The sequence below is a fragment of the Mesocricetus auratus genome, unplaced genomic scaffold (assembly GCF_017639785.1).
Source record: "Mesocricetus auratus isolate SY011 unplaced genomic scaffold, BCM_Maur_2.0 Super-Scaffold_100010, whole genome shotgun sequence".
NCBI lineage: Eukaryota > Metazoa > Chordata > Mammalia > Rodentia > Cricetidae > Mesocricetus > Mesocricetus auratus.
In genome coordinates, this window is record NW_024429194.1 from 78,924,132 (window position 1) to 78,940,051 (window position 15,920).

The window sequence follows — 15,920 nt, forward strand, 5'->3', positions numbered from 1 at the left end:
GAGGCAGGAAGAGTGCTTAAGTCCAGGGGTTTGAGAACAGCCTGGACAACACCAGAAGACAACATGGGGGGGGGCAGGGAGGGAGGGAAGGAGGGAGGGAGGGAGGGAGGGAAGGAGGGAGGGAGGGAGGGAGGGACGGAGGGAGGCACGGAGGGAGGGAGGGACTGAGGGAGGGAGGGAGGGAAGGAGGGACGGAGGGAGGGAGGGACTGAGGGAGGGAGGGAGGGAGGGAGGGACGGAGGGACGGAGGGACGGAGGGAGGGAGGGAGGGAGGGAGGGAGGGAGGGAGGGAGGGAGGGTCAGTAAAGTGCTTGCTAGGCAAGCATGTGGTCCTGAGTTTAATTTCCTGCACCCATGTAAAAAGCTGGGCATGGCAGGCTGTTCCTGTAATCTCAGTACTCAGCAGGCATAGACAGAGGATTTGGGGACTGGCTGGATAGTGAAAGGTCTTTAGACACCCAATGCCAACTCCTGGCCCTGCGCATACAAAAACACATACATATATATTCTCCCTCTCTTCTCTTCCCCTAACTCTCTCCCTCCTTCCCTCCCTCTCTTAAAAAATTAAAAGGTCATCATAAATACCACTTTCCAGGGATTTGCTGCTCTTCTTATGTCTCCTAAATAAGAGGAAACACTGAACCTGACTGCAGCCTATCTCCCTCCACTTTTCCATGCAGAACATTCTGGGGCTCTGGATAATACATGTGAAGATGTCAAAAACAAAACTTCTAGTACTGTGTGGGGCATTACTTAAGACCCCTAAAACAATGTAGGCCATTGTTATAGCTCTCAGCTGCTCACCAGAACTAAAGACCCTATTGCTGAAAAGCACCACATCCTCTAGTTGCAAGGCATAGAGAAATGTAGATGGAACTGGGCTGGAAGCTCCCTTCCTGGTGGCTTTCAGGAAGGTACCACACAAAATACGAAACCTGCGACTATAACCTGTCAGCCAAGATGTGTCCACTACTACAATAGTGGTATGACTGCTACAGGGATAACCAATTGCTTTCTGATTAGATTTGAGACCCACCACATAGGAAGAATCAGTTCCTGGTACTGTAAACATGATTTTTTAAAAACATAGCTAGGAGGTAATGGGCTCTAAGGGAACCTACTACTGTGTTGTCAAACTGCCTTCTAAATAGTAATGTTTATTTCCATAGATTCATTTTTCCCTAACCTTGGCCAGAGAAGCTTCTGTTTGGATTGGGAAGCAGTCAAATCAGGAAATCATAAATGATCAAGGTGCTGAGAACAAGTGAAGGTTGGGTCCATAGTACTAAATGGGACATCTGTATCACCTACTCCAAATCTCAGGGAACATCACAGAGAGGGAACAAAAAGAATACAAGACTGGGAATATCGGACGAGAACGATGAGATGCTGCCTTCTGGATATGGCATAGCTATAACACACAAGAATTCACAGCAGCAGTGCCTGCCTGCACACAACTTGCAACTTTATGTCATGGATGAAGAATTTCATGAGGCCCATATACTTTGCATCCTATATGAAAAAGAATATCATAAGGCCCTAGGCATCCCTAAAGAATTATGGGTAACTGATGGTTGCAGAAAAGGAGAGGTCATAGCTTTCAGTGGTACAGTCACTGCTACACTGCCCTTGCTCAAGCAGATAACCCCAATCTATGCTCATGCAGGCAACCCTAATTAAATGCAGTAGTGCACGTGCGTGCGTGCGTGCACAAACACATGTACACACACACATGCATCTGCATACAGGAAATAGGAAGAAGGAATTTGGAGGGGAGAATAAAAGAGGATAATTGGGGGGATTTTTATCAAAGAACATTTCATATGTGTGTATAAAATTATAAAATTTTTAAAAAGAGAATGACTCCACTTTGATAGAATTCAAAAATGGCCAGAGTTGGGAATTCTTATAAGATTTTGGTAGTTTGCTTTTGGGTTAGGAATTTTATTTCCACTTTGTTGAAATAGAAAACACATGCTTGTAGGAAAGAAACACAAGCAGCAAAAGACAATGACTGCCACCAAGCATTGCTTACCAACATCGCCCCACAAGTAAGAAAACAAGAGGGAAGACACAAAGCAAGCTTCTAACTGTGCTCAGTACCTCCTGGATACAGAGGGAGCCAGGTCTCAACAGAACTGCTGGTACCCACAGAAAGCCCAGCAGGTAGCACCTCTCTCAGACTCCCTGCCAGGCCCAGCACCTCAAAGGTTCACAGAGAAAACTGCTTTGGAGAGGATGAAGGGTTCCCTCTGAACTAAGCATGAAGAAGAATTCCTCGTGTGGCATGCATCTTAGACCTGGAAAGAAATACCGCACAAACCCCACAGACAGAGTCATGCCTCCAGTCCAGGAGTCCTACAGAACAAAAACCCATGCGAGGAATGCCAGGCCTCCTCCATGTGCTCCCCTTCGTGTCCCACTGAGGTGGATGCAGCTTGAGTTCTAGGGTACTCGGGCCACACCAGGGGCTCAATGTACCTCAGCAGCCTCAGGATGTTGCAAAAGCTCATAGTATCCCACGTGCTCAACGAGGAAGGGAGTGCTGTGGCCCAGGCTTTTAAGGATCTAGGCTACAGAGTAATTAAGCACTTAGCACAGCATCTGACAAAGTGAGCTCATTAATAACAGCAGTTAAGGCTCGATCCGACTAGCAGAGCACTTACACCTTCAATAATCTCACAAATGGCTGCATGCATGAGCCAGAAACGAAGCTTCATAACACCAGAGTAAGAATTCCATTACAATTCATCAGTATGCTGGCAGACATCTGTCTTCTCAGGTTGTCAGTTAAAAGACAAAGTGACAAACCAAAACACAGCAAGGGGACCTCATAATGCAGCGGAATGCCTATGACCCAACACAAACAACACACAGCACCCAGGGAAGTAGCAATCAAGGCTACACCTCAGGTGAAGTTGTTGGCAGCCCCTGGGTAGTCATTTATAGGCTCCAAGTCAGGCCCAGGAGACAGGCAGTGAAACCTCTGGAAGCACAGGTCAAGGTCAGGCCCAGGGTCAGACATCTTCCTAAGGAGAACAACCACAGCCTTCGCATGCTTCCTTTTCAGAAACTTCTATCAGTAACGCACAATGCAACTGAGACTGAGGCTGTATCTCTACAAAGCTGCCCACACTGACCACCCTTCCACGGTCTTTTAACCCAAGGCTACAGCACTCTTGTGGGCATAGTCACTCATGTGCCAAGTCCAAGAGACTGTCGGTGAGATGCTCATTTCCACTACATTGCCACACACCTACCAAACAACTGCAGCCACCAGGCTCCAACCCCACTGCTGTTTTGTTTTGCTATCCATACGTGTACAAACACACACACACACATACACACACACACACACACACACACACACACACACACACACACACACACTTACTTGAGGCAAACAAACTGCTGCTGGTGTTCATTGAACCCTCTGAGTCACTGAGTATTTGAGCTCTGAGTCACTCAGTCTTGCAAGAATACTGTCGTGTCTATGAGTGACTGAAGCACATTGTGAGCACACACACAGACAAGCTGTCTCCAGCCAATCATGTTAGATCACACCAAAGACAAAGGGAAATGGAAGTCCCTCACATGGCTGATGAAAATATGTACTCCATCATCTTTATGGTAAACTGCCCAGTAAACGCTAGCAAGACTTTAAAATGACTGCAGACATTGATTCAGTGGCACCTCTTCCAAGGATGAGTCAGTCACTCTTGGTGCCTCTGATACTATAATGAAAAATAGTAGAAATCCAACCGAGAATGTATTTACTCAAATGCTGCATGTATTATCAGCAACAGAAAAGGAGAAGCTATGCATGTGTCAGTCACTAGGAAACTGCAAAACTGTGATCTCGCCTCACAAATGAGGGGCTCCATTTTCTTTTTAAGATACAATTCAAATACCATACAATTCAGTCATTTAAAGGTATTCTTATATATATACTAAATTATGCAATCACAGTCACCGTCTACTGTAACATTTTACACCTCCAGAGGAAATCCTGCACTCATTCCCAAGCAATTTCCACACCCACATTTCTGTTGCTGTGACCAAATGCCATGCAAGAAGCAACAATGGGGTTTGCCATGGCTCAGTCTGAAGAGTGGAAAGCAGCATGGCATGGGAGACACGGTGGCAGGACAATGTGCGTGTGGCTCACACTGTATCAGTTAGAAAGCAGAGGACACACAGGAGGTGGGGTGGGACTGCGAGATCTCAAGGCCTACCACCAGTGACCCCATCCTTTAGACAGACTCCACCTCACAAAGGGTCTACAACCTTCCACAACAGTGGAAGCAAGTGTTCAAGCACGGGAGGCTGTGGGGACAGTACAAGCTCAAACCACAGCCCTTGTCACTGCCACCCTTTCTAGGGTGGGTGTGAAGAGCTGGCTCATGCTGTCTTCCCTGGTGATGGTATTTCCGTACATTTTTATTGGCTATTCATATATCATCTTTGGAGCCGTGTTCATTGAAACACTTTGCCTCTCTGAAGTAGGTCATCTTACTGAGTTATAAGAGTTTTCTGTATACACCAAATACAAGACTTTCAGCATACTTATAATCTGCATATACATTCTTGGGTTTGAGGTTTCGTTCTTCTTCTCCCCCCTTTTTTTTTTTTTTTTTCGAGACACCGTTTCTCTGTATTGTTTTGGAACTTGCGCCGTAGAACAGGCTGGCCTCAAACTCACCACCAACGCCTAGCTGTGGTTTCATTCTTAAGGGTACTGTTTACAATACAAAAGTTTTCATTTGAGAAAGACCCTTTTTTGTTTTTATCTCTTTTGCTTCTGGTGTGGTATCTAAGAAATGATGGCCCAAACCAGGTCATGATAGCTGATTTATCTTCTCCATCATCTCATCTTTTTTTTTTTTTTTTTTGAGCTAGGATCTTACTGTGTAGTTGAGGCTGGCCTTGAACCCAAGTGCTAGCAATAAAGACATACGCCACAATGCCTGGCTTCTCATGAACTCTTAGAATAGGTCTGTGCTCCACTTAATGTCATGTGAGAGGCAGGGAAAAGCTTTATTCCTTGCATGATGATATCAAGCTGTCCTATTATAACGATTCCTTCTAGTACTCATTTGTAAAATGTTTTGCCTCCAAAGGGTTAGGTTACATTGGGTTTGATCAATATTTTTTCTATACTGAGTGACATGATCATTTGATTTTAGTCTTTAGTCTGTAGATAAAGGATAATATATTGATTTTCACACATTGAAGCATTCTTGTCATCATGGAATAAACTCTACTTCTCACAATACAGAATCCATTTATCCACTTTTCTATACCTAGCTTGCTAGCATTTGTTAAGGAATCTCAGTGTGTAGTTTTCTTCCTGCAGGGTTGCACATCTGGTTCTGCTCATGGGGCAACAATGACCCCACATGATGAGTATAAAAGTATTCCTCCTTCTTCTCTTGGAAAAACTTAATGGTGCAGTCACATTAACTGTCACACATATGGTCTGAGCATTATGGAACTAATTCAATCTCATATATATGTAAAATATAGGTGTGCATTATAACTATAAACATGGGGGAGGGGAAGAAACTCATTTCCAGGATTGGTTCACGGGACTGTGGAAAAAAGCAAATCTGAAACTTGAAGGTATGTAGAGCAGACCAAAAACCTAGCAACCATAGGCTACTCACTCATGGCATCCCTGCTCCCTCTGGTTACCATATTCTCTGGTTACAGCCTTCAAGTAACTAGGAGGAGGCACCCTTATACACTGGGGGTTATCTGCTCACTTCAAAGGCAACTGATTTAAGTTACTCACAAATTCAAGTCTGCAGCAACACACACTGGTGTCTGGCCATCAGCCTGGCTATCCAGAATCAGTCAGCACAGCTCGGGAAACAGTGCCTTCTGTGGAATTGCTCCGTTCTGCACTACTTGGCAGACTCCTCATGAAATCCCCTGGTGCTCTGCATTTCTAAAATGATCAGTGTCAGTTGCTTGAGTATCTGTCTCTTTCCCTGGTTCCCTTCCTCAAACCTTCTCAGCTTAGCTAAAGGTGTGCAGACTGGCTCTGTTCCGCTCTACATTTCATCTATTTCCCTTCTATTCTGGCATGCTCCCTCCTCCTCCTGTTTGTTCTTGCTTTTGTTTGTTCTTCCAGTGCCAGCAATCGGCCTGAGCAGCTTGAGAGCATTTTTTAGTGCAGTCAGTTCAAGTATGGTCTCTGTTGGGTATAAACGGACTGCACTGGAGGGTTCTCACCTTCATCCCACAGGGGTTTCTCGTGGCCTTCTTGTGTTCTAAAATTTCCAGTTTTTTTCAGATGGTCACTGATTTCTGTTCTGATGCTACTGTCTAGAATGTAGCATGCCTGATTTGCCTGAGGCTTGTCTTAGTGTCAAGCATCTGTCTAGCATGGAGAAAGCGCCCTGTGCTCTGGGAATGAGCGCATGCCCTTTGTGCTGCTGGGTACAGTGACCAGCAGATGGCTGAGAAGTGGATGATTCTCAATGGTCCTCCATCTTCCAGACCCTCACTGGTCTTCTGCTGAGTCTTCCTACCCATTACTATAACCACTACATTACCAATTTTTAAACATTTCTTCTGAAATTAGATGGCTTTGTAAATACTTGAATAGTAAAGAGAAGACAATCCTGAAATATGCACATACAACATCATAGCCACCACGTACAACAGTGCACTGACAAGGCCTAAGAAAACTCCACACCTCCCATTGACATCTCCAGCCCATGTGGTGACACTGTGACCGAATCTATGTTCCAATCTGTCCACATATGTCCATTGTTCTAGCATTGTGTAAATGTTAGTAAATGTATAGGCACTGGGAATCTTCAAGATAGGAGACCTGTGTCAGTCACACTCCGGCCCACTCACACCCTGTCGCCACGTCCTCCTGGGTGACAGCTGCCACAGAAATCGCACTGTACACAGACACTCTGCATTTTACCTCCGCGGGCTTGGAAAGAGCCTGTGGATGGCAGCAGCTGCCCACTGAGGAGGAATCAGCACTTCATCATCTCACTGTCCCTCAAAGCCCCGACTTCAGTGGCAACACAAACTGGAGAGGACTCCGTGCTTGGAGCCCAGTTAGTGTCCTGTCCTGTGGTAGAGATGTGCTTCCTGTGCCAGCCACACTGGGTACAGCCCGGCAGCACCACCTACTTCAACCATGTTCAAAAACATCCTCTCCAGAAAGCAATGCTAAGGGCAAGTTGTACTTCTGAAGTTCTGACTTACATGGGAAACGCAGAAATAAATATTCTTAATGCTCAAGGGAAAATGCATTGTTTGTTCCAGTCCCCTGCCATGTTTGCTTTCAAGAGTAATTTATGAGAAGATGACATACAGAATCAAATCAACCTGAGATTAAACCTTCTGAGCAAGCATCCACTGTGAGATATTCTTCATCGTGCAGAACAGTCATCGTCATTCTTCCTGTGCAGCCAACGAACATTCAATTACCCTAAGGTATCAGCACAAAGTGCCTGGTCAAAATTGTTTCTAAATTGAAATAGCAGAGATGCGTGGGGGGAATGCATCTTTGTTGGGCTTTTTTTTCCTATGCTCAAAATATTTATTTAAACTAAAATACATACTCAGCTGAAAATGTGTGATCCAAGGTGATGGAATAATGCTTCTTAATTTTAAGCCAAATTTAGCATTCTTGGACAGAATATGATAGTGGTTGTTTTAAAGGTACAGGATTTACTTAAAAATTATATGGGGGGATTAAAAAATTCAATACCAGCAGAATGGGTTCATGAATTATATCACAATTATCTCACAGAATACCACAGACAGGAGGCAAGAATGTGCCTAAGGAAGATGTCTCAACACAATAGAGGAAACATATGCTACATTTGTGCAAGAAAAGCACTAAGAACACAGTGTGCAGACAACTGTACACATAAAGGTGTGCAGAAGAGGATTCAGAGAGAGCACCAAAATCACTGTCACCCACAAGTGACCACAGGCTCCCTGCACAACCGCTCTCTCTGATCTGCTAACCTTTACTGTGTCCCAGGAACCTGAGCAGCTCCTCGGCCAGCTAGAGTACAGAAGCCCAAAGAGTGGCCCTACAACAGAAAGATCAGGTGTTCCCACCTATCCTTTCCCCCTTACCTGTACTTCCCAAAGTAGCAAGACTCTCTTACATGGGTTTAAAAGCTCTGCCTCTTAATTGCACAGCAGAGAAACATCTTAGGGATGCAATCCAGATGGATTTGACAAACTCCTACTTTGCACAGCATGACACACAATGAGACAGTCCTGAGTTCAAGAAAAGGCCCACCTAGGAGGGTTCACATAAACTGATCCATAGCAGCCACAGTGTTCACCTGCTTTCTTGCCCCCCACTTGGGCCCATTCTCCATGACCGTGACCTCTTCCCTTGACTATAGTGATCTTGAAGGTGATGCAGAGCCTCTCCCATCCTTCCCTAAGACCTGTCTTCCTCAGGGTTGGTCCAGGGCAATGACTGCCTACTCCTCTCAAAACTTCTGATACACACAGCACATATGCATGCCTGTCCTCGGAACCTGAAGGAGTGTCAGCCTTACCCTCCCAAAAAAAAATAAAAAAATAAAAAAACAAAAAAAACAACTCAGGACATTCTGTGTGAAGACAGCCCGTCTCTCTAAAGCTCTTCAACACACTGCTAGTGTCACCAATTCATCTTTCATGGGGAGTTTCTTCTCCACACTGGACTATTTCTCTGCATCCTGTAACTTAAAAAAAAATTTTTTTCTCTGTATAGCCCTGGCTATCCTGAAACTTGCTCTGTAGACCAAGCTAGCCTTAAACTTAAGAGATCCACCTGCCCCTGTCTCCCAAATGTTGGGATTAAAGGCATGTACCACCTCTGCCTAGCTCTAAAAAATGTTTTTAACTTACTTATTTGGTATCTGTAAATTCATGCATCTGTATGTGAATCTGTATGCATGTATGTTTCCATTTGTAAGTGTGTATGCCTGTGGGGGGGAGGTGTTGCCTCACAAGAGTCTCTGTATCCAGTGCAGGACTGACTTACAGAGCACAGTCCCTACCTCCTCCAATCATTGTTTCTCCTGAACAATAAACACCATGGACTTGGCCATTCCCCCCATCTTCTAACAATCAGGAAATGCATTTAGAATTGCTTGGGTCTTACAACATAAGTCAGTGGTAAAGCAGTTAAAACAAACTTATTTACCACATTAATCAAATGGTCCCTTTAGCCTAGACCATCAATCCTCTAAGCATTATGATTGAACTTCTCCATTAACTGAGGGCCACAGAAAAAGGTCCTACCACTCCAGGACTATCAGGAGCACCCTTATTACCCCTGGGAGGGTGGGGTAGAGGATAGAGATGCTAGAGAGTGAGCAGTGGCTCTCCCTAGTTGCTTAGCAATGACCTATGATATAACCAGCTCACTGACTAGATGTATTCTCATCCTCAGGGTAACCTGTCCTTAAGTGATCCCATCTCTCCAGATGACCACAAAAGGAAGAATGTAAAGCTGACTGAGGATGAAATGCCCCAGTCTACAACAACATAAAAACAAGCCTGCACCTTTTAGGAGTGGTTTCATGAAAACAGTGTCAATTTTCAATGCAATGCTCAAACTGAAGAATGACCCTCCTATGTACTTAGTTTTCACAAATGAATCAGAAAGTGTACATATCACTAATCAGACTTTCTATAAACTTAGAACTGCTCAAAGCAGGTGATATCACTTAATAGTTTGCTACTCTAATGTAAATGAAAGAAAAGGATGCATGAGCAGGCAACAGCACTCAGTGGGCAAAGAGACTTGTTGCCAAGCTTGACAACATGAGTCCAACCCCCAAAAGCTACATGGGGGAAGGAGAGAAATTACTTCTACAAATTGCCCTCTGACCTCCACGGGCATGCTGGGGCATGTATCTACCTACCAACCAACACACACACATGCGTACACACAATAATCTTTAACTTTTTTTTTAACATATAGGACTCAGAGTAATGGTGCAGTCTACCCCTCACACAGCTAACCAATTTGCATGCACTTTGTCTTCTCATAAAGCCATGCTATGATGTCCGAATTTGAAAATGCTGAAAAGTCAACAGAAGCACTCCTGGTTCAAAACTTATACACAACACTCAATACTCTACCACATTACCCTTACCCACGAAAGCAAAGCCCTGAAAGCCAGTGAGCTGTGGGCCACTAGGAAAAATTGAACCCCTAAATAGATTCTCTTCTCCCCATATGCTATTTTAAAATGGGATATTGTCAGTTGTGAGCATATCTGCAGTGGTTAACTGTAGATTTCAAGGTGGTTTTTTACAGCTGGCCTCAAGGATAAGCCTGCCCCTCTAGATGATTGTGATGGCTATTCTTGGTTGTTAACTTCACTACATCTGGAATTAACTGAAACTCTCACGGGATGTCTAGACCACTCCTTCTGCTAGCAGCCTATATAAAGGACATGGAAGAAGGAAGCTTTTGCTTTTGCCTACTTGCCCTAATTCTTGCTACCAAGTATATTCCTTCACTTGTCTACTTCTTCAGGATTCTACCACATATTGAAGACCAGCTAAGATATCCAGCCTTGGGAACTTAACAACTACTGGATTCTTGTATTCTTGAACCTTTCATTGGAAGATAGGTAGGTATGGGGGGGGTGGATAGACAGACAGATAGATAGATAGGTAGATAGATAGATAGATAGATAGACAGATAGATATAGAGATATAGAGAGATTGATTCTATAATACCTGTCCCTTTAGAGAACCCTGACTAATACAACTGTCATTCATTAGTACTGTGATGCTGAGAGGCAATTTTCAGCAATGGTATAACTATGCAGTGAACACAACAGATCCACTGAAGTTGACACCGGGCATCCAGGAGCACAGTGTTGTAGTGTGCGCCTACCTATGTACTCGCAAATGAAGACCACGAAGAATGGAGTGACCAGGTCGTTTATCCCCTGAACGTATCCACTGGCAGGGTGTCGGATAGCCCATATAAACAAGATCCTTTCGAAAATCTGAAAGAAAATGGAATTGGCAGTAAAGCAAGAAATGAACATAGTAAAAATTTAAAATGTACCCATGTTTTTACTTAAAACATATGCCATCAATACCTCCAAACATAGACAGATATCAATCCCAGTTTCTTTGCCAAAGTCCAATGATCTTAGCTTTTTATTGGTTCGCAAGCACCACAACATCTCACCATACCCAGGACTTGGTTCTTCCCCATCACCAGCACTAGCTCCTAGGCTCCCTGGAGACCAGCAGGTCACAGGGATGCACAACAGACCAGGGCTTGGTAAGCAATGGCTCTTTCCTTAGAGACAGATGAGTAGACAGGGAAGTAGGAAGTGGGAAAAGGGGAAGGAAGAAGGGAGGGAAGGGGGGATTTAGCACATGTGGATCCATCCATTTTTCATGCACATAGACATGCATCCATGTCCCCATCAGATAAATAGATTTCCTAATTCTCTAGGAAGTTATCTCCATCCAAAAAGACACATTTAGGCACCCAGCTTCTTGAGCCACGAATGTAATAATTATCCTAGTTTCCTTCTTCCTCAGGCCACTCACCTCCAATTAACCCTTCCCCTTCACCATCTTTCATCCCACTTACTCTTATTCATCTCATCAAGTTACAATAGAACCACAGCACCCCAGGCCGCCCATACATATGTTTATACATCCACACCAATGGCTTAAAGACCTTCCTTTGATCCATAAGCACAGAGCCCAGGTCTCCCCAAACTCTGGCCCTTCCCTAATGGCCTCTTCTAACCAGCATCCACATTCTGTACCTCCTCAGAGCCCAGCAGGTTGCCATCTCAGTTCCCATAGTCCTAAAAGACTCTGCTTCTGGCTAAACTAATCGCTGGTATTTGAAACCAGTTCCAGCACTCCTTTCTGCGCTGTCTGATCCCTGCCCACCTTCTCTAGGGAAGAGCCAGCAACGTCCTACTTTGTGACTCTCTGGTCTCCCCTCCTTCCCACTGTCATTCACTGGTGGCTCCTCCTTAGTATTGGGATTCCAAGTCAGCCCAGGACAGGTCTTCCTACTCTGCCCAAATCTCACACAAGCAAGCAGGACAGTAAAGGCAGTGAAAGAACAGTCACATGAATAAAAAAGTGTCCCAGAACCTCTAAGCACACCAAAGCTTTAAGAACCAGATATATGCACACCCTGGGAAGTCAGGCCCTTCTACCTGCACCCTGATGGGGGAAGTCCTTCTATGATTATGTTGATAAATAAAGCACTGTTGGTCAATAGGGAAGCATGATAGGTGGGACTAGGAGTTAAGGAGGATTCTAGGAAATGTAGTCAACCATGTGATCTCCCGAGAGGAGAGGACGTGTCAGGAGGGCATCCTAGAAAAGATAAGTCCTTATAAAAATATATATTAGTAATTATGAGTTAATAATTAAGTCAGAGCTAGCCAATGAGAAACCATAGCAAACAGTCAACAGCTTCTTAATAAATATAGCATCCTGTGTGTTCATTTGGGACTGATGCGGCTCTAGAACCCAGTCGACTGGCACCAAGAATCACCTTACAGCACCCCATGTAAGTTTGGGCTTGGTAGTCTAGAGTCCCAAAGCACATCAACCCCAGGACTTACAGAGGAGAGGCCTAGAGCCCAGATTCCATGACAAAGAGCCTGCCAGTGGCAAAATCAGCCCTGAAATGCAGCCCCACTCCCACACCAGTACACCATCACCCCGCTGCTCAAGCGAATAACAGGCAAGCACCACCTGTAGGAGCCAGCTCAATATTTGCTGAATGAGTGACACACTCATGCATATAGATTCATATACATTTTCCATCAGTCAACAGTTTCCTACAGAGAAATGAATATTTAAACAAGTTCAGAGACTGGGGCACAGCTTGCTAACAGAGCACTTGCCTAGCATGGGTGAGGGCCCTGCATATAATCACTAGCACCACCAAACAATTAAAGTAAAAACAAGCTTAGAGGCTAGGTGCATAGCTCAGGCACAAAGTGCAGTGCAAGGACCTCAGGTAGGATCCCCAAAACACATGTGAAAGGTGAGGGGTGGCTGTAATCCAGATCTCAGGGGCAGGGACAGGTAAATCCTTGCAGCTCACTGTCCAGCCTGCCCAGCAGAATCTAAGACCTTCAAGGTTAGTGAGACATGCTGGATCAAAAATATAAAAGTAGAGGCAACCAAGGAAAGACAGTAAATGCTGACCTGGGACACATGCATGTACAAATCCACAGTACACACACACACACACACACACACACACACACACACACACACACACACACAAACACACACAGAGGGAGGAGGGATAGAAGGAGAGAGGGCGGAGAAGGGGGGGGGATCTGAACCTCATTGCAGGGGACTGTCGCAGCCACTCAGGAGGAGAGTACCACCTGCCCACACAGACAAACAGGACATAAGCCGTGCCCCAACCTCACACACACCATCAAAGTTCTGAGAAGGTTGAGGACAAAGACCTGGGCTGGCCTGGGCTCTAAGATTTAGGTCCCAAGCACCTGCCTCTATCTGTGGGACTCAAGGCAGACTCATGACCACCCAATAGTAAATACCAGCACCTTCCTAGGAGGAACACAAGGCACTAGAGCACAGAGTGTGTGTTAAGGATAGATGAGCCCAACTTGCAGTTAGGAGGCCAATGCCCTCCAGCTCCTCTACAGAGAAGCAACAATGATCCCAAGGGAGTCTCTAAGCACGCCTCTGTCAGCTACCGGTAACGCAGCACACCTTGCCATTACTGCACCTGAAAGAGCAGGCTGCACTCCTCAGAAAAATCCAGAAATATTCCAGTTTCTTATGATCAAAGGAAAGCTCTCAGTCAGATCAGATGTCTACATTTAATTCACCTGGACCTCTCTCGATGATCTCAAAGTCCTACCTCACTGCTTTGGTCTCAGAACCACATGGAACAGGTACAGGTACAAGCACAGGCAGTTGGAGAATAAGTAATCACAGCTGCTTAATATTTACTGAAACTCTTTTGTCATATCTGAAAGAATTCTGGGAATTGGGGGGTCATTCTTCATGGAGCCACAGCCTACAACTCAATGAAAAAAACATGGATTTTTTCAAGAAATTTTGAGCAGAAGAGTGGAAGCAATGTGATCACTTGAATAGGACTGTCGGTGGAGACAAGGTCAGCTCAGCAAAGAGCATATGCAAGAAGATCATATGGGGTGCAGGACATTAACTTGTGCAGAAATGCTGCAGAGAAGCACGCATGATCCAAAGGGCATAACACAGAGACCCTTGGTCCATAGATGTGCCTTCTGGAAGCATACTGGTATGAGAGGCCATGACCACAGACACTCACAGGCATTATTAGCTCTAAGGGTCTGTTCACCATTCTTGACATCAATGTCTGTTAGAGGGGGACTGCATTAAAAGCGGCATAAACTCTGAACTCTTCCTAAAGGCTCTTTTCTGAAACTCGGTAATGAAATGCTTGCTACCACATGTTACCTCAGGACTGAAGAAATTAATAGGCCAGGCTGGGGATGTGGCTCAGTGGGTTAAGTGCCTGCTATGCAGGCATGGAGCCCTGAGTTCAGAAACCCAGCACCCACCTAAAAGAAGTTGAGCTCTGAGGAGCATGACTAGAATTTCAGCACTGGGAGGGAAGACAGAAATGGGTGTACCCCTGGGGCTTGATCCCCAGTCAGTCTAGCAATCAACAAACTCTAGATTCAGTGAAGCCCTGTCTCAAAAAATACAGTGAAGAAGGAACAGAGAAAGATATACAAACAGCAACCTCTGGCCTCAATGCAAAACAACATGGGTGAGTATACACAAACACATGCACATACACAAGTACACATACAGACATACATACATACACACACACACACACACACACACACACGCGCGCGCGCGCGCGCGCACGCACTGTCTCAGCACACTTGTCCTTATTTGCTATGTCTTATCAGACATCCACCATATGCCTCCTCAGCAGAACCAAACACAGTCACTCGGCACACATGAGGGAGCCAAGATGTTCTGCACACTAAAAGGGAAATAGAGGGTCAGTGAAATGCCACTTGGCTCGGGATTCATACCAAACCTGATGTCAGAAAATGTAAAAAAGATGTTAATACTGCCATAACAGCACACAGCATCACCAAGGTCTCTATGAGAGGGGAATAGCATACGCTAGGAAGATCTGTGGGGTTTGCCGACTTCAACAGGAGGCTAAGGAGGGAAACCCGTCATAACACCTGATGAATGAAACAAAACAGAAGAGTACAACATGCTGAGGGACTGGAGAGCTGGCTCAGTGCTACAGGTATTATTACAGAGGACCCAAGTTCCGATTACAGCACCCGCATCAGCCATATTACAAATGCCACTAACTCCCTCTCCGGGGAGTCTGGTGTCCTCTTCTGGCCCCCATGGGCACCTGCACACACCTGGCATCAATTCACACAGGCACACACACAAATGAAAAAATATAAATAAATCTTTAAAGCACAAAAGTTTGTAGCAAGCCTAAAGTGTCTCAAAAGACAACCACATTATCACATGAGATACACACCATGAACCAAGTCTCTAATCACACTGTGTCTCTACCACCATTAGCACGCCAAGTCTCCAACTGCACTGTGTCCCTACCACCATCAGCACCCCATGTTTCCAAATGCACTGTGCCCCTACCACCATCAACACCCCAAGTTTCCAAATGCACTGTGTCCCTACCACTATCAGCACCCCAAGTCTCCAACTCCACTGTGTCCCTAACACCATCAGCACCCCAAGTCTCCAGCTGCACTGTGTCCCTAACACCATTACCACCCAAGTCTCCAACTACACTGCATCCCTAGCACTCTATAAATAGACAATGGCATTAACCCTAGTATTAACACTCTATATATTGACAATAAAATGTAAGACAATGAAATTGAAAT

At 45.1% G+C, this 15,920-nt stretch overlaps 1 protein-coding gene across 4 annotated transcripts in view; it reads right to left on the minus strand.

Moving 5' to 3' along the window:
• The window catches only part of Tbc1d22a (TBC1 domain family member 22A), a 293,862-nt gene that overhangs the window by 181,651 nt on the left and 96,291 nt on the right, over positions 1–15,920 (minus strand). For all 4 annotated transcript variants that reach the window (XM_040754023.1, XM_005067065.4, XM_013111376.3 and 1 more), the window contains one exon: positions 10,898–11,012. In XM_040754023.1, the coding sequence (XP_040609957.1) occupies positions 10,898–11,012 (115 nt within the window). The remainder of the gene's footprint in view (positions 1–10,897; positions 11,013–15,920) is intronic.